Genomic DNA, 20,480 nt, shown 5'->3' with positions numbered 1-20,480 from the left:
AGAGCGGGCGGGGAGGTGGCGAAGCACGGCTCGGCCCCCGGGAAGCCGGGCCGGAGGAGAGGGGGAAGAGCCCCCTCTTCTCCCGGGTGCCGCTGCGCCCGGCGGTGCCGGTGTCCTTTGTCTGCACCGAGGCCGAGAGCGTAACCCGGGGCCCGAGCGGCTGCGGGGGCCGGTTGGCCCGGGCAACACGGACAAAGCTGTACGGCCGTGTAGCAAGCTAGGCTGTACAGGGGAAAATAAGCTCCGAAACGCGGTCAGAGCTCCCCTTTGAACGGGCGGGGGTTTGCTCTGACGGCGCTTTTCCCTTGGGCCGGCAGCTTTAGCCCTCAGCGTTGCCATAAACTTTCCCGGTCCTGTTACTAAACACCTGCCCGATTTTCAGCTTAGGGTTTGTTTACAGACCAGCGTACAGGGATAGCTAGAATTATGCTGTCTAATAGTGGGGATCAGAAATTTCAGTGCTGTTCGGTATCTCCGGAGAAAACATCTTGATATGTTTTAGAATTCTTTACTTCTCCTCCTCTGGAGGGTGGGTGCTGGGAGGGCGATGAGTTTTGTTGCCCTGTTGTGCATGGCGTGGATTTAACTTCTGTTATTGCTGGCTTTTTGTTCTCTCCTTTGTTATTGGTGTAGCAGCAAACCATCAGGCGGTTGAGTTTGGTTTTGAGAGTTTACCTTTTCAAATCAGTTGTAAAACTAGTGAGTTCTGTTGGAATAGAATAGCGCTGTTGTCTGCGTTAAAGCGATACGTAGAAGCACTGGAATAAGTGCAAACAGCTCATAGCGTAATGACGTATAGAAGTAAGGCACGCTTTGTGGGCAGTCTGAGGAGCTTTAGCCAAGGCAATTCCTCTGTTTGCTGGGTCCTCGAGGAGGAAATATTTGAGATTAGGGTCTTCGCTTGCAGAAGTTCAACAAATAGTGCAGAGGCCGTTAAAAAGATCCTTGTTTAATATGGCAAGAGCCAATGTTTTTTACTAGACTTTCTATAGCTTCTTAATTGAAATAGTTTCGCACATTCAACAGGGTTTTTAAACTTTGCGTGTACACGCCCAGGTCTGAGAGTGACCTTTTCAGCTTGTGTGTCTTACAGGGTAAATCTTGGTGGCCTTATTTCATAACGCTGTTATTTTTTTTTCCTTCCGCTGGACAGGTTTGCTGTGAGTGTTGGCTACTGGAAGGACCCTTACATCCAGTATTTTGTGAGACAAGCCAAAGAGAGAAAAGCACCTGAAATCAACAGAGGCAAGTTGGCATGTGAACTTGAATGAAGACAGTGCAAACGCGTTCTTAACTGGTCTTGAAGAGCACCTGACAAAACCTCCATATACTGGGTATTATGGAGTGCAGGAAATACGTAAAAGAATGAGACAAGTTTTCTTCACGCTAATAATTCCATACTCTATCTGATCTTTTAAATATTATTCTTTAAATCAAAACTCTTATCCTTTGCTTTCTGTATTCTGAATGGAATGTCTCTGTGTCTCAGTGTGCAGTACTCTCTACAAAGCAGTCAAGAATGTTGATTTGACCCAAGACAGCAGGGTATGTCAGCTCTGGTCTCTGCAAAAGTGTGCACTCCAGCTAGAATTATTCTGCTCAGTTTGAGGTGAAACTTGACTAAAACTTTTATTTACCCAAGGAATCCTGTTTTATCAGTGCATCAGGTTTTGTTAGTAATAAAAAAACCCCTTAGGTATCTTAAAAAGAGTGCATTATTCTTCCTAAGAAACACAATTTTTTAAATAGACTACCTAAAAATCTTAATGAGTGTTAAACATCAAGTATTATATTAAAATAATAATTAAAAACAAACTTTTTTTTTGTTAACAGGCTATTATGCTCGTGTTCATGGAGTCAGTTATCTGATTAAAGCTTTTCTAAAGAAGACAGAATGCAACTGTCAAATTGTTAATCTCGGTGCTGGCATGGATACCCTGTTCTGGAGATTAAAGGTAATGATAGCTGAGAGAAACGAACTTGGCTGAAGGCAAAGGTTTGTGTGGACATTTGAAGCGCTCTTCTGCGAGGGCTTATCGGTGCTGCGTCCTGTAGTACAGCGTGGAGGGGTGCAGCGAGGCTGACTGCCCTGGCTGGTTTGCCTCAGTTCTCAGCTTGCTTAGAATTAGTTTAGGTACCTTTAAACCTCAGTGCCCAGGAGGGGCTGCAGTTCTCACTGGCTTTTCCCAAAAGGTGTGTGACACAAAGCTGGCCTCTAGTGGACTTTGAGGAACAGAGTTTGAACTCCACATTCTGCTGTCCCCTGTAAGCCTTAAGATTTCACTTTTTTATCCTATATTAAAACAGGAATAAGGTACCAAAGTACAGGATTGTACAGGCTCTGTTTACACGTTTCTGAATTATTTATATAAATGTGAGTTTATGTATGTAAATATATATGTCTGTATGCATGTCATTCATAAAAATTCAGATTATTCAGATATTATATGATAGTATCATTCTGAGTGAACACACCTCTAATTCATCTTGTCTTCTCGTTAGCATTTACATTTGTAAATTTGGTTTCTGGAAGAAAGCCCAAGGAGGCCAGTCGCATTTTGCTTGGTCACAATTCATAGAATCATAGAATCGTTTAGGTTGGAAAAGACCTTTAAGATCATCGAGTCCAACCGTTAACCTGGCACTACCAAATCCACCACTAAAATAATGAATTTTTTCTGAGATGTGAAGCTTTTTTCTTCCCTGCATTCTTATGAAAACTACGTCAATACACAGTTTTATTAACTTCCCCGTAACAGTGATTTTAAAAGCTAAAGCGGGGCCTGTAATTCCAATTATTTCTCCTTGTAAAGAGCAGGCGTGGTATAATTAACGTACAGAAGGTGGGGCCCAGTTAACCGAGCGCTTCAGTGTTCTGACTACTGATTTAATCTACTGTTCAGAAATTCATGAGGTTGACAAGCTAGAACTAGCAGTACATATTCATCACAAAAGGATTGCTGCATAGGGAGAAACTTGGTACAGCTTATCTGTCGGGGTGCCAGATAGTGACAATATGAAATGGAGAGGTTTCCCCCTTTTTTGTGTAGTAGAGGAATACCGATGCGCTTGTAGTCAGGCTGTGGGTTTGAGGACAGATTGTGGATCGTTGTGTAAACCTGTGCAAAATGTTCCTGATTCCTTTCTTAGAAGAATGTACTGAGGATGCATGGTAAATGTTGTAATAGTTTCCTGTTGCTGTGCTCTTCTAGATCCTGATAATGCATTGTTGGCATATATGTTTCAGTGACCTAGTGTCTAGGATTGCCGCGTTACGTAAAATGTTAAATAATTTCCTTAATGCCTAGCGGACATTCCAATGTCTCTCAACTGTTTTTGTTGTTTTGGGTTTTTTTAAGCTGTGGGACATTAAGTTATACTATTGTTACAAATGCCAGTGTAAACTAAAACAAAACTGTTTAGGACTTGAGGTTATATCTTCTTGTCACGTGCATGTGAAGCTTGAATGTCACTAATTCTAGAGCCTGACTCCAATTTTCAGGATGAAAATCTTCTCCCTAGAAAATATTTTGAAGTGGATTTTCCAATGATAGTCGCAAGAAAAATACATAATATCAAGTAAGTATAATGATTATGTTTAGCTATGTGAAACTGAATGTAATTCAGCAAAATGTCATGAATTGCAAGCTACAATTATTTCCTCTCTCTTCTGAGAAACTCTTCATGCTCTAGGATTTAGAATAAAGGTTTCGTTATGCAGGCGAGTCATACACGTGACTGTGCAGCCAGTATTCCAAATTGGAGAAGTTGGTATGTGGAAGCTTTAGGGAGGCAAGCAGACTTTATTCTTAATTATGTAAAACATAATGGGCAGGGGAAGCCTCACGATGATTAGAGGCAATTAAGTCTAATCTTACTATTGAAGACAGTAGTAAATTCCCAGACTTGCGTGTTCGGTTGGAGAGGTAGGATGGCTGGTACTATATGTGAATATTCTGTTTGAATGGATGCATTAAGGCTTATGGAGGATATCTGGGGAGAGTGTCTGGATTTCTCTTGAAAGATTACCTCAAAACTTAAGGGTCATTTGGTATAAAACTCAACTGCAACTTATTACTGTCTAACTTGCAAACGTTTTTATTTCCAGTAGAGGGCAGAGGTATTCTCTTGTCTGTTTTTAACACACACACACATATATATATATGTTAAAAAAAAAAAAAAATTGTAAGCACACTGTTAAACAAGCTCAACTGCTCAGAGATGCTTCTTCCTTCTTCCCACAGATCAAAACCTCCCCTGTCAAAACCAATTATGGAATCCCATTCAGGGGACTCTCTTCTAATAGGTGAGTCATCTTAAAAATAAGTCAGCAATGTACTGCAGCACTTCTAAAACTTTTCTGATCATTTTGTTCTGCTATGTGGGCAGGCTTTTAATGTTTGAAATGCTGTTTGGACAGAGAATTGGGAGGGAAAAGAGGCTTTTTCTTCTTCTCTTACAGACTCCTGCCCATTTGTTCTGTGTCATGTTAGAAACGTCTTCTCTTGAAGTGGTTTTATTCTGCCAGAAAGTTGTTGGGTTTTTTCTTTTTCTCTGGTACGTAGCTTAAGTTATGTTTTCTTTTCTGTCACAGAAAAGGAAAAATGCTACTGATAGTCATGTATACTGGATTAAAATAGCTATTGAGTGTTTTCCTCTATCTTCTTTTTGTCTCATTAAGAGCACAAGCCTTTACATTTAGCGGAGTCTTCACAGAAGAAATGCAGCCTGCAAAGTCCATTCTCGGGAGCCAGTGCCATTTGTTACATTTAGTATTAAGAGGATTTTAGATTCAGGTGGTGTTGTGTGGTTGTACTGTCTTGGCTTATACCTTCATTATGTTTGTGGCAGGATTGTAATTCAAAAAACTCCGTACTTGTGGAAGAAAAAACTGGGTTCCATTGAGTAATGTTTTCAGTGCCCGAATAGCAGATACCGCACTATAGTAGCTGCTTTGGACCCTTTAGGAGGAACAGTAATTACCTGCATCGACGCTACCAGCTAATTTGTGTTAGCAGATGTGACCCTAAAACAGAGCTGGCGGTGTTTTGTGTTCCCTGATGTGATTACATCTATAGGTGCTTTTAATAAGCGCAATTCTAGCTAAGGATCTGGAGGGCTTGAAAGGGCCCTCCAAAGAGTGAGGGAGAGTGCAAATAGTGAGGAGTTGTGCTCGTGCTGCCAGTGGCAAGGTGTAGGTGCTTCACCCCAAGGATCTTTTAGTGCTTTAACTTGGATCAGAGTACTGCCACACACTGACTTGACTGTGCATATTTATGCATATTACGCACATTTTATTGCTGCATATTAGAGGGTCTTAACTTACCAACCTTTTAGATGTCATTTGTATGGCAGAATTCTCCATTGTACATTCACGTCTCAAAAGATGAAAGCCCATTGCCCCATCTCAGCAAAAGGGCTCCTAAGTACCACTGTGTTTCAGCTAGGAGACCTTCTTATAACGTATCTCTTATATACAATGGGATATGCTGCATAAGCACTGTTAAAAAGGCATTAATACAAGGTCGATCAGAAGGGTTTGGTAGTATTTGTGTTACTGAACAACTGTACATACATCTAGTACAGTAAAACAACTGCAAAGTTGGCAAGTTGCAGCAGTGTACTGTAATCAAAAGCCCCTAATGAGCAAGTCACAGCAGTCAACAGCAATTAATGTATCACTGTTTGAATGTATTGGCGTGTCTTATTTCTCTAAAGCTGTTTCTCTTGTTCCTTCTCAGTGCTGGGTTTTAAATACTTTAGAGTAGCCATTTTACTGAGTAGCCATTTACCCAGCTGATGTAGGCTCTACTACCCTGAGATCTTTGGGATGTAGCATAATGTCCAGATATTTGGAGATGGAGGAAGCCTGTTGTGGAATCCCAGTTTGAACTGGCACTCGATAACCACAGGTCAGTTTGAGTGAAATCCATGTGGGAACTCTCATTTAAGGACATATTAATGGCACTGCTTCATGTGGAAGTGCCACCGGAAGAGGCTGTGGACTAAGTAGACAAATCAAACAGTCAGATGAATAGAGATTTCTTGCAGATCTAAAGGAACTTGACAATGAATTCGCTCAGCTACTAACTGGTGTATACCCTCTCATTTTAAAACTGTCTTAGTACCTGAGAACTGGAAGGTGGCGGCTGTGACTCAAATGGGCTCCAGGAGAAATCCAGGGAACTACAAGTCAGTAGGACTGATGTCTCTACTGGACAAATTAGTAGAAACTCTAACAGACAGACTTAGTGGAACACAGGAATAATGTAATTGTTGAGAAAGAGTCTACATGGCTTTTGTAAAGGTAAGTTATGCCTCACAAACCTAATGGAGTTCTCTATAGGAGTCAACAGATATCTTGGAAAAGGACATCCAATTAATACAGTGCTTGAATTTAAAAAATGTGTTTTGGCAGTGTCCCTTACCAAAGTTTGCCAAAGAAACTGCACAGTTGTTGTGGGGGGAAGGACTGGTTCTCATATGGATAAAGAGCTGGGGATGGAGAGTAGGCATATGTTGTTAATTTTCATTATGGAGGGAGATGGAGATCTGTGCTTAGTGATATGTTGTTGTTCAACACTAAGAAATGATTGGGAAAATAGAGTGACTAGTAAGTGGCAGCTTGTTGGCAAGTCCAAACTCTTCAGAGTGGTAAAGAACTGTAGAAGAATCTTGTGAAATTAGTGACTTGGTGATAAATTCAATGCGAATTAATATAAAGTGATGCACATGGGTGGAAAAAGTAGTTTGTGCCTTACATGTAAACGATAGGCAGCTGGTTGATTATTGCTACTGGTGTACAAGATCTGAGTATTATAATAGATAGATATATGAAAACATTGGCTCAGTAATGGTCCAGAAATCCAAATCAAATGTAAGGATTCTTAAAAAAAAAGATAGAAAACAACATAGATGCCAGTATTAGTAGTACATGTTTGCCCTCTTTTTGTCTTTTCCCTAGGTAGCTGCTGTTGGCATCTGTGAGAGGCAGGATACCATACTAGGGGGACCTTTGGTCTGACCTGATACAGCTGTTAGACTAATGCAATGTTCTGGGAATACCACCTGTCATAGGGATTGTAGTGGGGCAGCATGAAGCAGCATTTCCAGGTAGGGAAATGTTACTCATTTATGTGGTTTTCGGGGTGGGGATATGGACCAGGATTTTAGTATTAACTAAAAGAGTAGTAATGCTCACAGAATTAATGGGACATAGCTCAGCTTCCCAGGTATCAAGCAAGTATTGGCAATATGCATTTAAAAAAAAAAAAAAAAAAAAAATCAGTTCCACACTGCTGTCTCATGTATACCAGGAATAACTTGTTTAGATGCTTTGGAATTTGATTTTTGAGTTGCTGTAATATTGATTGACATGACTCTTGTTCTCTTACTGCTTTCCTTCTCACACTAAATGTTTTCATTTCATGAAGCTGGTGCTAATAGACAACTTTATCAGCTTCGGGGCAACATCTTCTTTCTCCTTCCCCTTTAGACAAAGCAATGACAGCACGGCTTGCAATTCAAGTTTGCTGTTTCCTAGGGAATGTTAGATCTCCAGGGGAAAGCAGTGAAGTTGTGCAGTAATTTGTCATTGCTGTGGCAATATCGGGTTAAACTGTTTTCAAAGTTCAGTGGTGCTATCTGGTTTATGATGCAGTTGCTAGTGTTGGGAAGTTAGCACTCTGCTACCTTGCGAGTGCAAATTACACTTCAGTGAACTATTACCTTTCAGTGCCACTCGTGCACTTTCTGGCCCTGTCTAGTCCAGCTTTGGGAGTTGGTTGTTTTAACTTCCTTTTCTCTACGTTTCCAAACTTGCTTGTGACCGAATGCAGACGTCAGGGTTGTTGCCGTCTTGGTGACTTGCATGCCTTGCACTGGGGAGGGTCCTGCGCTTGCAAGACAAACTGAATTTCTTTGTGTTTTGACACGTACCCTGTTCTGATGTCGTAGGTGTAAACAACCTGAGCAAAACCAATACTGTGTCATGCCTGTGAGCCTGCAGAATAGGTTGTATGGGCTGGTTGTTTGTAAAGCTGCCAAAGATACCTTAGGATGAAAATCCTAATGAAATCGGTTTGAGTCAATAGTATCCTGCATGCTGTCTCTTGGAAAACCTCCAGGAAATAGTTTCACTAATCTGAGAAGAGAGTAAGAAAAGAAAACTCTAAATTCTTGTAGCAGAGGAAACACTGCGCTTCGTGCGTTTGTGGTTCTGTAGTGCTGCTTCAGCAGACGGATTAAGGTGGTGGATGAGTACCTGGGGGCCACCGTAAACCAGATCATTTACTTGCTGGTAGCATGTTTCTGTGAAGAAAAATTTTATTGCAGTGAGGTCAAAAGGCAACTAGAAGTGACTCCTGCTACCATTCTGTTACTGTAATGATGTCTAAATTCGAACCACTTATATTGTTACTTCTGTGCCAAAAGTCATGGAAACTATACATACAAGTGATATGATCAGAACAAAACGTTCTCTATTGCGTTATGCATGGATAAGAGAAGCGTGCATCTAGGCTGAGAGAGTGTGTGTTGGGTACACGGGGTGGGCTGGAGTGATGGAGGTCGATTTCTTTCTCTCCCCTTTCTCCTCCCTTGTATTTCTCAAATGAAATCTGAATCTGGTATTCCTCAAACCTTCATTTCAGACAAATACAGGAGAGAAACTTTGTACATAACTGACTATGCTGAGTGTGAGCATCACAAAGAAAACTGTGAGGTAGCTCCGTGCTCTAGAAAAGAACATAATGACCAAACAACTTGGCTAAAAAACATGAAATACTGGCCTCTGGGTGGGAATTAGTGGTTGGAATATGGGATTTTCAATGGATTAAGCCACCAAATGTTGCTGGCTATGCCAGCATTAGGACAGCTGGCCTGAGTCACAACAAGGTGGCCCCGTTTATTTGAAAACTGCCACCGAGTTCTGTGTTAGTGCAGTGTGGGTGGTGTTTTCTGGCCCGGCCAGAAGGGAAGGCAGCAGCAGAGATCTGAAGGAGCGTGCAGGGCTCTCGTCTGCGGGGAGGTCACTGTGGCAGACACCTTCGGAAGAGTGAGACTACAGTAAGGAAAAAAAAGTAGGTTTTTTTTAACACCAAAAAATTTGATTCAGTTAAAAGAAACTTCTTGTTCATAAGAAGAAATCAATGGAGACCATGTGACTGCGCTACCGAGCTGACACTTGCTTTTTCTTTTTCGTCTGCTCTGTAGATAGGCAGGTATTGTAAAATACATTTGCACCAACGCTGCTCAGTCAGGGTGGCAGCATATTTGCAAGTTTTCATACTTAGAGCATCAAACTCTGCAATAAAGTAGAAATTGGTGCCAGACCATGAACTAGCAGCACATTCTTTTCTGGGGTGTTTATGGCCGTACTTTGACTTTTAGCCTCCAGGCTGGGAACAGTGGCAATCCCAGCTATCATCAGCTGCCATTGCCTTGCAGTAAGTGAGTGTCTGCTATCTAAGTGTGGGGTGGTGGAGCAGTTGTCAGTCTGATTTTAAAATTTTGAAGTTGTTTGCCTAGTTAAGTATGATCTCTTCATCCCTTTGACTTTATATGGTCATCCCATTGAAAAGGAATTTTCAATGCCATGTATAGGCCAAAGGTGGAAGCTAGCAGAAAATCTTACAAGGAAGTTTGGAAGAGGCTTAACTTAAACTCCTTCCTCTTGCTTTTTTTCCTTTTGCCTCTCTTTTTGCATTTTAAAATTGACTACTGTAAATTTCATATTTTTCTCTAAGATTTCTTTCAAGATAGAAGTATTGATCGTAAATGCTGAAATATATGAATTATGGAGATACTTAATGAGGTGCTTTCAGATATGTTTAAAAGGTACAATTTTTAGCAATTGTATCAGCTTGTGTGTAATGTGTGTGCAGCTCTGCCTCGGTACTATCTGTGGTTGTGTTTGCCAACAACCATCAATGGAGAGTCGAGGGAAGTTGGCAGGAAAATGTGTGGAGGAACAAGTACGTTCTGTTTGAATGGACCAAAGGAGAACCAGGCAGCCTGGATGCTGGAAATGGGAGTAAAGTGATTGCATTTGGAGTAAAAGGCTTTTGAAGAGAGGAAGACAATCCATTCCTCATCAGTTTTCTTGGCCTTTTAAAAGTTTCTGCTGCAAGGGGTCCTGTATTAAGGCATTAAGTATACTTGGCTTTAAGGTTTAAGGAATCTTACCAGTGAGCCAAATCACCCTTAAAGAAACCTGCTCTAGTTTGCTGTTTGTTTTTTTTCCCAGAAGATAACTTGGAATAACCAGGTTATGGCTAGATGGCTGCTTACTTTCACTTGTCCACAACCCACATCTCCAAAAACAACTGTGCTGGGCTGCACTGAGGATCGCCCAGGTTGCTTCCTTTGGCCATCCCCTCTCCCACCATGTCAAGACGTAACAGGAATTGTGGGGTTTGTTCAAGCTTATTAAAAACAACATTAGTAATTTTGATTGCTGAAATTTGAACCGTTGTGAAGGACGGTTTTCTAACATAAGGTTTGAGAGGTTTTGCTCTCTCCTGCTCTTCAGTGATAGAAATGCTTGAATCAACATGGTGTGAGCATTTATTCCCACCTCTGCTGAAGTGTTTGGACTACTTCCGATACCGGATCACTTAAAACTTTCTGTAGTTTATTTCTGGTTATAATTAACATACCAGTATGTCCAAGTCAATGAAGCTGGACAAGAAGATTGCATTAATTTCATACTAATTGTGGTGACTGACGCTTACTGTGCTGTATCTCCGGACAGCAAACCAATCGCTATATAAATACTTTCCTGTGTGTGGTAGGGTTTTTTTGTGTGGCTCTTTTTGATGCCATTATCATGGCCTTGATATAATAACTTAAATAGAAGGGTGTGGGAAGTAGTAAAGCTATTACAGAACATGCACATGGAAAAAAGCCTTGACTCAAAACGTTGAATCATTTGCCGCACAACTTTTTTTTTTTTTTCTTCTTTCTTTTTTCTTTTTTTTCGTGTAACTCTGCATGAACTGTTCTGGTTTCTGTATCTGTTCAGAAGTGTTGTTGGAAAGACAGCTGTTATCACTTGCTAGTGCCATTTTCAAACAGTTGGTCACTTGAAAACTAAACGGAGGTACATCTTCCAGAATGTTTGAAGCACTGCTTAATTTAATAAGTTGCCTTTTTTTTTCCCTTCTCCTGAAATGGAAAACCCCTTTCATCCTGTCTCTTCAGCCACTTGGCTTCCCTTTCTCTCTTCACCTAGCCCTTGACATCTGCTCCCGTATTACCGTTCAGGAGCTGTGTCTGTCTGCAGCAGGATCCCAAATGGAGCTGTGCCAGAGCTTGCTACTGCAGACGGGTATTGACTGGCCATTACAGGACCACTTTAAACTCTCACTCTGGGTTTTTTCACTATTTAGCTTACTTATTTTATTGCTTGCTCTGTCACACTCGTATGGTAAGAGGGGAAAGTTATGTGCTATTCTGTCCTCATGACTTCACTCTAGTAAAGCTAAAGCGTGAAAGAGCGATCTGATATATTCCTGCAGAACTTTACGTCTTTAAGTGGGTTTGATGCTGTACTTGTAAAATGCTTTCTATGGGGACTGGACTCATCTGGTTGAATTGATTGCAACTGGTTGTCAGAATTATTGACAGCAAGATGCTCATGTTGCTGCTGGCTTCCTTACAGTTTTGCTAGTATGGCAAAGTGTCTTTTGACTTTAGTATTAGTTCGTCCTTCATGTTGGAAAGCATTTACAGGAGCTTGCTGCCTGTTGTATCCCAGGGCGAATATTTGTTTCTCAGAATACCTTTTCTAATTTGACTTGACACTTAAATACCATCACTAGATCTTACGAAGAGGCTAAATGGCAACTTTTTTTGGCCCCTAAATCTGTGGCTGATACCTGTATATATTATACAGCTATATGTATTGTTAATTTATATAGCTATATCTATTGTTAATATTTGGAACATTGTTACTCTTAACTTAGTTTTTCAGAAATTGATGCACCTTTTTTTTTATGTAGTCCCTTACGTACATACATTGGGTGATCTAAAAAGACTCTCCAAACAATACAAAAACCCCTGCCTTTAATCTTCACATTTTTCTTCTCTCTGCATTCCTTGAAACCATGGTAACGGATGGGATAACCTATCTGCATTAGGGTGGCTGCAGAGTGAAAGAGTAGGCTTGTTGTAGAGTCTGATGCTAATATATCACCATCTGTAAACCACAACAATCAGGTGTAAGGGAAATTAATGTTTTAAAAGGAAGAGTTTGCTGTTAATTGTTAGGTATAACAGATCAAACCTGGACTTCAAATTCATATGTTCTGTGTATTTTTTTTTTAATTTATAATTTCAGCTTCACTCTTATTTGTAACCGTTAGTCTTTCAAAATTTTAAACTTGCAGATTCTCACAGCCTAGACTCCAGTCGATATTCCATAGTAGGAGCAGATCTCCGTTTCTCATCAGATCTGGAGGAAAAGCTAAAGAAACATAACCTGGATATACAGTAAGATTATTTTTTTTTTTTATAAATATTTTTTTGATGAGGGCTTGTGGAAGCGTACTGGTGAGAGTAACGTCAGGCTTGGGCATACAGCATCTGCATCCAGTGCTCATTATGCTATTTCCATGGTTACCTTTTCCTGAGCCCTTTGAGCAGAAGGAATTTTTCAGACACCTCATGCAGCCTCACTGAGCCGAGCAGGCTGGCATTGCTGTGACTGCTCGGTAGTTCCAAGTCTGAAGCAAGGTTGTTCCTTGCGCAGTCTATTCTGCAAACTGCGTTTTCGTCCTTCCTGAGAAGATCAAACATTACAGAACTATTTGCTTCTTGTTCTTAAAATGCTGGGGGGAATGAAGTCTGGCTTTCTGTGAATGTGTTTCTGGTGGTTGGTTCTCTTTGGGTACATGATCCTTTCGCACAAGTTAAAGCTCTTGTTGCAGGCCAGGCAGCTGTAATTCCTTCTCGATTCCTCGCCCATCCCTTGCCCTGCAGGGGATGAGTTCCCGCAGCAGCCATTTTCTGCCTCGGAGCTCATACGAGTTTTCTTTCTCTACTTCATGAATTTAACTGTTTTAGAGATTTCTAAAAGAGTTACCCCTTGCTTGAATTTGGTTGAAATCTAGTTAATAGAATCATAAGTTATTCAAGGGGAGTCTCTAAACTAGAGATGTCTCAAAATGTCATAAATTGTGGGTTTTTTAAGAGTTGGTTCAGTTACATTTAGTTTTAATGCTGACTGATGTGCAGCGCCTCGATCAGTGAACATCTTCCACCCCTGTTGTAATGGCTGCCTGAGTCAAGATTTCTGGGAGCTTAGCTGGTAAAATGAAGAATAACTCTGTCAATGTTAAATTATTTCAGAGTTTTATCTTTGTAATTATTTTCTATTGCCTCCACTTAAACCCCCTCTTGTTCCCTAGACCTTTTGGTAGAGTGATTGCCATGGAGTCCTTGGAGAACTTAGCTCTGGAAGTTAATATCTGGGATTTTATTGTTCAACCGTTAGGCTTCTGGAGGGGGCAGGATTTAAGATTTAGAGTGGATGATGGACGTACCTTTCAAATATAAGATATATAAATAGCGGCTATCTGGCTGGGTGGGAGAGAGCATATGGGTAAGCAGAATGCATCAAATTGCCATTTAAATCTTTACACTTCCATCTTCTGAAATCTTGCCTTGCTTGCCTACATTGCTGCTCCTTGTGGAATTTCTCCTGCTTCTAGTGACTTTTCTTTTTCCTGTTCATTCTAGCAATTAAAAGAAAACTCCATAATTCAAAGGAAAATTACTCGTGTAGATGTCTATTTTGGGGTTTTTGTGGACGGAGGGGGAAGAGGCAACGTGCAAACTATAGATTGCATTTTCTTAGATAATAATATGTGAAGCTTGTTTTACAGATATTGAACAAATTTGTCTATTAAAATTCTTTTTAGAACTTTTTTAAAAGGGAGAACTTTTTTTTTTCCAATTTGTATTTTATTCCTAATTTTACTGATCTCTAAAAGAGTGCGGATTGTATATATAGGGTACAATTCTTCTGCAAGATGAATTTTAGTATGCACTTCAGTTCATGCTATCACAGTTCAGAGAAGACTTACAGAATACACATTCTTCTCTGTTCATAGTATGGCTGCCTTAGGGGAGATTGTTTCCTCATTATCTCTCTTTTGTAACCATGGGAGTCCCCTGTCGACTGCCAGAAAACCCAGTTCTAGTCAACTTGATGAAGTGATTTCATTCGGTCTTAAATGTTTAGTTCATAAGAAGGGTAGCTCTTCTAAGAATTTTTGGGGACATGAAATTACTTGCTTGCTAATAATTCTTTACAGATTTTTCTTGTTCTTTTGCTAGAAATAGTTCTCTTGTTTTTTTGTTTTAAAGTTTGCCAACACTTCTGGTAGCGGAGTGTGTACTGGTTTACATGACACCACAGCAATCTGCAAATCTTTTAAAGTGGGCAGCAAGCACTTTTCCAGTGGCGATGTTTATAAATTACGAGCAGGTAAAACAAAAATGTCATTTTTAGACCTGCGTTATTGTCATAAAAATTGCTCTCAGAAATGGGAGTTCTGCTTGTAAAATAAGAGTGGGCCATATCCTTTTGTATAGACAGCAGTTTCTGCTGAATTTCTTCAGTAACGTGTTTGATTTTGTAGATTTGTTAGCTCATTGTAAAGAATATGTAGCTATTCTGAAAGACAATTGCTGGACTATATTGAACCAAAAGAACTGAGGCTTAATCCATACATGGAGAAAACTACAGAATATTGGTTTAGATAAGACAGAGGAAAAAGAAACTATGCCGAATGTTGGAAATGAGCGTATAACATTATGTAATTACCTCTCTGTGTTCTTTGACAAAGTGGAGCAAAAATCACATCGGCATGAACTTGGCTTCCCTGTATGGAAGTAAAATGCTGCCTCGAGGGAACTGGGTGGCTCCAGGAATTCGTAACAGGATTGTCCAAGCTGTAAATCACTGCTAGAGAGCTGAACCAAGTTGCTGACAACTTAAAGCAGAGTCAGTTTTCAGTGCCCAGTGCAGAGTCCCTGTCTCTCCAAAGGCAGTAGCATTGTCACCGTTAAAACTGGCACTCAACTTGTAAACGTGAGGTAGCTGGGGAGGTTGTGGCAGTGGGAAATGAGACCTGGTATAAGAATATGTGAAACTTACTTTAGTGTTATCCTGTACGTTTTATGACACAGACAATTCGAGAGTTTAACCAAGTTACTGCTTTTCGCTGCGATTACATTCTTTTCGGAAGGGGGAACACTTTTGTCTCATTCTCTACCTGAGGTGAATATGACGGACCGGTTTGGACAGATCATGATTGAGAACTTGCAGAGACGACAGTGTAACCTGGCTGGAGTGGAAGTTTGCAGATCCTTGGACTCTCAGGTAAAGGGGCACAGAGCTCTGGGTGTGTTCGATATTAAACTTAATTAACCTGCCTGCAAGTTCTGCCTCTGTGTGTGCACTGTAAGGCTCAGAGCAGTGACCAAAGCAGGTTTGGGGGGGCAGCTGCTACCTACTGAAACTCCTTCCTGTCCGTGTTACAGTGGTTCCCTGTTATCAGTGCCATGGTTGATCGATACCACTTAGTTTCGGTAGTTGTACAAAAACCGCAGTAGATTGGAGCACAGCTCCGTCTATCCCACTGTCCTTTCTGCGCAGAGGTTATCAGCAGATGCTTAGAAAAGAGTGTAAGAGCTCTTCAAAGAACAGGTCAAGCAGATGGCCTACAAAATCCTTAGGGGGAAAACCTGTTCTCTGGTATTTTTCCTCGAGTCCTCTGAAAACTGTGCTGCTTGTTTATTTTACAGAGGGAACGACTGCTGTTAAATGGCTGGGAAACTGCACGTGCCATTGATATGATGAAAGTGTACAGCTTTTTGCCACAGGCTGATGTCAAAAGGTATTACTGATAGCTTGCTTGTGGCCAAAAGTCATCTTCAGATGCCATTTCCAAGGTAGTTCACCTCAATATGTAGTATGGGATCCCCTAGTATAACAGAGAGGAGGCTGTGTGCAGATGCTAGCTAGGTAGACAGAATGTGTCTGAGTCTGAAGCTCTGCAGAGCCTTAAGGATAATGCCTGGGGCAGCATTAATGATCCAGAGGGTTACTGCTGCCCGAAGTAGACTGGCAGTGGTGATGATTTATTTGGGTGCGATATAAAGCATCTCATGACAGAAATTTGCAGATAAAAGATGCTACAGAAATGCTGTGTTGAGTTTTTACAGTACCTAAGATGTTTCTTGTGAACATCCAGCCTCCACAATACTAGATGGGTGGAGCAGAGTTATAAAATACACTCAGAACAGGCAGCCACTTTTCATGTCCCCAAGGGCGATGACATCCAGGTGTTTGCTCCAGTCTTATAGGCCTAGGTAAGATTACTTACCCATTTGCTTTTTTACTACAAGTGGGTAGAAAATGGCCAGTCCTGTTCTTCCCTCCCTTCTTCCTTGGTAGCATATTTAGGTAATGAGCCAAGGCAGGGCAGTAATTTAGTGCTATGACCTATTGTACTATACAAGCAAAGGGCGAGAGAGAGAAGTGTGCCCAACAGCGTGGCCTGACTATCTCTCAACAGACTGAGAAGACAGTCTTCCATTCATATCATGCTCATGAGCTAGACTGCTGGGTCTGTAGACAGAGCTTAGTACATAGAGGGTATAACTAAAGGCTGCTAGTAATCTGCATGGATTTTGTTAATTTTTTTGCATTAAAGAAAAGCTAAAAAAGGGGAAACTTTTTAATGAGTAACTTCTTAGGTATATAATATGAAGTATGAATTGCTGTGAGTCATTCATTAACTATAGTTTGAATTAGCTGAACAAGTTACCTTGGTCAAAATAAGTATTCACATATGGGGATTTCTCAAACCACGGAACTGAACAGGTGAGACTGAAAATCATAGGTTGTTTAAATAGGAATGATGACTCTGTGATTGTACCATATGGCACTTGTGGAGAGACATAGCTTGTACTTTTTTTGCAGCGTTTTTGACTACCTTAGATCTGTTCAGCTCCTTCCACTTGTTCCAAATGCCAAGAAATAGGTTACGTAAACCCTGTCCTTCAATATTAATGAGGCAAATAATGCTTTCTATTTATAAAAATCTTTCCAAAAGTATTCTTCTGCAGCACTTGCACATCTGTGAGTGTATTTGCCCCTCAGCGTCTTTTAATCCTCAGTAGCAGCCCTTCCAAATATTTAACATGGAAAATAAACACTCTGATATTCAAGTAATCTAGAGTGAGAGAGAGGAATGTGCCAGGTTAAATTTTTTAAAGCAAGCACAACTTGGGATAAGTTCTCCCATTTGTTTGGTGGAAGACATTCAAAGATCTTACTTTAAGAATCCTAGGTAGGAACAATTTTAGGAAAAAAATCCTCAGATCTTATATGTACCATTTGGTTTGTGCTTCATCATGAGCTCATGTGGGAGAGTTGTTAGAAGCTGCACTGGTGTACCCATCACTCTTCCAAGACATAATATGGAGTTGTTGTGATTGTCTGGAGAAAATACTATCTTCAACTGTTCGCTGTAATCCTTTGATAAAGATAAATCTCCTTCCATTAGGCTGTACTATTGTGTCTACTTAAATCCAGCAAGACCAGATACGTGCAGTAAAAGGGGTTAGAAGAGAAATACTGGTATTTGTGAGCAGTTACACAGATTAGTCCTGGAACATGAAATTCCAGGGATGAGAAGTTGAAAACGTCTTGTGGGTCACTTGTTTCATACCTTGAAAACAAAGGCTAGGAGTAGTGGTGGTATCTTCATTATGGACAAATACCTGTATTAATTTACTAGAAAGGTAACTGCCTTATTGGCCGTAGTTTTCACTCTCATGGAGTGAGAAAGAGTACATCAAAAACTGTACTGAGACTCCAGTTTGAATCACAGTTTTTCTTTTATTCCTACAGAATAGAAGGACTTGAATTCCTAGATGAAAAGGAACTGTTTGAACAACTGATGCAGCACTACTGCATCTGCTGGGCTTCAAAGGACAGCAGTAATCTGGGTAATGTTCTCCAACACCTAGGAGGTGACCCTCCACATTGAAATCTTATGTGGAAAGACTGAGGCTATGTACACCAGATGTATGACAGAAGTATCCTGTAGCAGGAACGGGGTCTGCTTCCCTGTCGTTGTTGGGGCTGTGAACACCTCTCAGGTGGTGTCTTGTGACTGTTTCTCCACAGCCTTTTGAGGGTTTGTGTCGACATCTGAATTGCCCAAGAGGAAGCCTGTCCAGTACAGGGGAGTTAGAATTTTTACACCAAAAGATGCCGTATGGGTTACTTTAAATAACTGCCTGCTTTATACTACCAGTGCTAATTGAAAGGTTTACAAATCCTATGCACGTAAAGTGCCATATGGGCACATGGTATATGAAATCACAGTGTCCTGACAACATAAAAATAAATTTGCATTACTTAGCCCAGTCGTCTTCTGCACTGTCCCCATTTACATCCATCTGAGACTTAAGTTTTCCACGCTACTTTCTCCTGGGGGGAAAATTCCTTCTGAAGTTAACTCTTTTAAATGTTCCTTTTGTTCTCAAAATTCTGTCTCTCCTAGACTGGAATTTCTTTGAAACAGAGAGACTTGATTTATGCTTTATGTAGCATTATGTATGTTGCTGCTGCTTAAGAAATAATAAAATAAAAGGAATTATGGTTTGGGTGAAGGATGGATGTCTACAGCCATTATTTGTCCAAATTAGAAAGACAACTCTGTTGCAGATGCAGTTTATCTCTACTTCTGTCTGCAATTTCAGGGACTTCAGTCTTTCCAGAAGAGTTCTCTGCCTGCCAGTTTATATCTTTTTCCTCCCCTTCTCCTTCTCTGCCCTTCTCTTGCTCCTGACAAAGTAGTATTCAAGAACAAATTTTATTTGCTGTTCTTTAGCAAATGTGAATAGATGGAATCTCTGCTGAAGTTGTGCAGCCAGACTGAGTAGCAAAGCATCTGATACAGCTGGTAAAACTAGATTATCAATACCCTGTTGCTGCTGCGGTAACAGAGGTGCTAGCTTGTGATGTCTGCTGACCCGAATCCTACAATTTCGACAGTTTGAGCTGCAGAAATGCACATTTTCCACTTGATTTTTTATGACTAAAAAGTGATGACTAATACAGAACTTATTTCTAGAGGAGCTAAGGCCAAAAAGTTCCCCTGTTCATAGTAGCCGGTATTCCTGGGATCTCCAGCATTATTCTTTGCTGTGATTAGAGAAGTATTTAGGACAATTTTGGGTACTGAAGTTAAGTGACGCAGCATATCTTAGAAGTCAAAAAAGACAAATCCCAAAGGAGATAATCAAATGTCTAATGCATGGATATGCCTTAATACAAAGGAATTTTTCTTTATCCAGAGTGAATTTACTGCCCTCATTAATGGTACTTTTCCTCAGCTTTCTCTTTTTAATTTCCCGGGCAGATCCTTAGTTCATCAGCAGCCTCTGTGTTGTTCCTTCTGCCATGAATAACTTCAGTACTCCTTCAGATTGGCTTATTCAAATTAATTAGGGTTAAAAAAGTACAGATCAACATGTTTCCTAATTTCCTTTCCTGCCACTAAATCCTTTACATTTAAGTTTAAAAAAAAAAAATTCTCAAAGCATCCTTCTTCCTGTGTCTAACTGTCCTAATAGTAGTGAAGTACAGGTAGTATAAGAATAAACACTTGTTTCTCCCCCCCATCCCCCTTTCTTTTCAAATAGGTCTTGCAAACATCACATTCTAATGTATTTGCTCGAGGGAAGCCGGCGGGCCCAGAAGCCACCGCGACTGCCTTCTACTTGAGACAAGATCACAGAAGTGATGGGACTTTGCATGTGCCAACTTCAGTCTGCACATCTGTGTAAGCGGCGCCAGTGCAGAAAGCAATGGGTGCTGCCGATGTCGACTGTCCTGTTGGCTTTTGGTAGTTTTAATGAATCTTTTTTGCCCATTGTGAGCAATTGTTAGGAGGCAAGACTCGCCTCCCGTTCCCAGATATATAATGACGGACTTTCATAAGATGTCAGTAATTCCTGTTTAAAAGCTTGCCTTCCTTAGTTTAAAACTGAAAGTAAAGTGTTCTTGGATTACATGATTTTCCTCTTTTGTCTTTTTGTGGATGTGTAAAATGTATTTGTGACAGGAAGCTGGAAAAACAATGCTGGTGAGCTGCATTATTGGATATCTTTGCACTGTGCACGGCTGATCACGAAGGTTAAGTTTTGTTAATTTTCATTCTGTTCAGGTTAAATTTATGAAGTGTCACCATGTTAGCTTTCTCCCGGCTTTTACTGTTGCTACAAGGCTGTCACTGTACTAGGTATGTTCTTGTAGGATAAGGGTGAAAGAAGAAGGAGGGCTGTGATTCTTGTTCAGTGATGTACAAGAAACTGGATGATGTTAAAGCAGACTTTATTTAACTGGGGAAGGGCTTAGCTTGGCAGTTCAGCACTGGGATGGTAAAGGTAAGAAA

At 40.6% G+C, this 20,480-nt stretch overlaps 1 protein-coding gene across 1 annotated transcript; it reads left to right on the top strand.

Annotated features, from left to right (window-relative positions):
- The first annotated feature begins 788 nt into the window (after window positions 1-788).
- On the top strand, window positions 789-20,101 carry LCMT1 (leucine carboxyl methyltransferase 1). The gene is made up of 11 exons (XM_009329961.1): window positions 789-793; window positions 1,154-1,245; window positions 1,834-1,955; window positions 3,503-3,579; window positions 4,245-4,306; window positions 12,390-12,492; window positions 14,371-14,491; window positions 15,287-15,388; window positions 15,814-15,905; window positions 17,927-18,024; window positions 19,729-20,101. Exons 1-11 carry the CDS (start codon window positions 789-791, stop codon window positions 19,749-19,751), a joined length of 897 nt encoding a protein of 298 aa, XP_009328236.1. The 3' UTR covers window positions 19,752-20,101.
- The last annotated feature ends 379 nt before the right edge of the window (window positions 20,102-20,480 follow it).

The sequence above is a fragment of the Pygoscelis adeliae genome, unplaced genomic scaffold (assembly GCF_000699105.1).
Source record: "Pygoscelis adeliae isolate BGI_AS28 unplaced genomic scaffold, ASM69910v1 Scaffold508, whole genome shotgun sequence".
NCBI classification, from domain to species: Eukaryota; Metazoa; Chordata; class Aves; order Sphenisciformes; family Spheniscidae; genus Pygoscelis; species Pygoscelis adeliae.
This window is presented reverse-complemented; position numbering and strand designations above follow the sequence as displayed.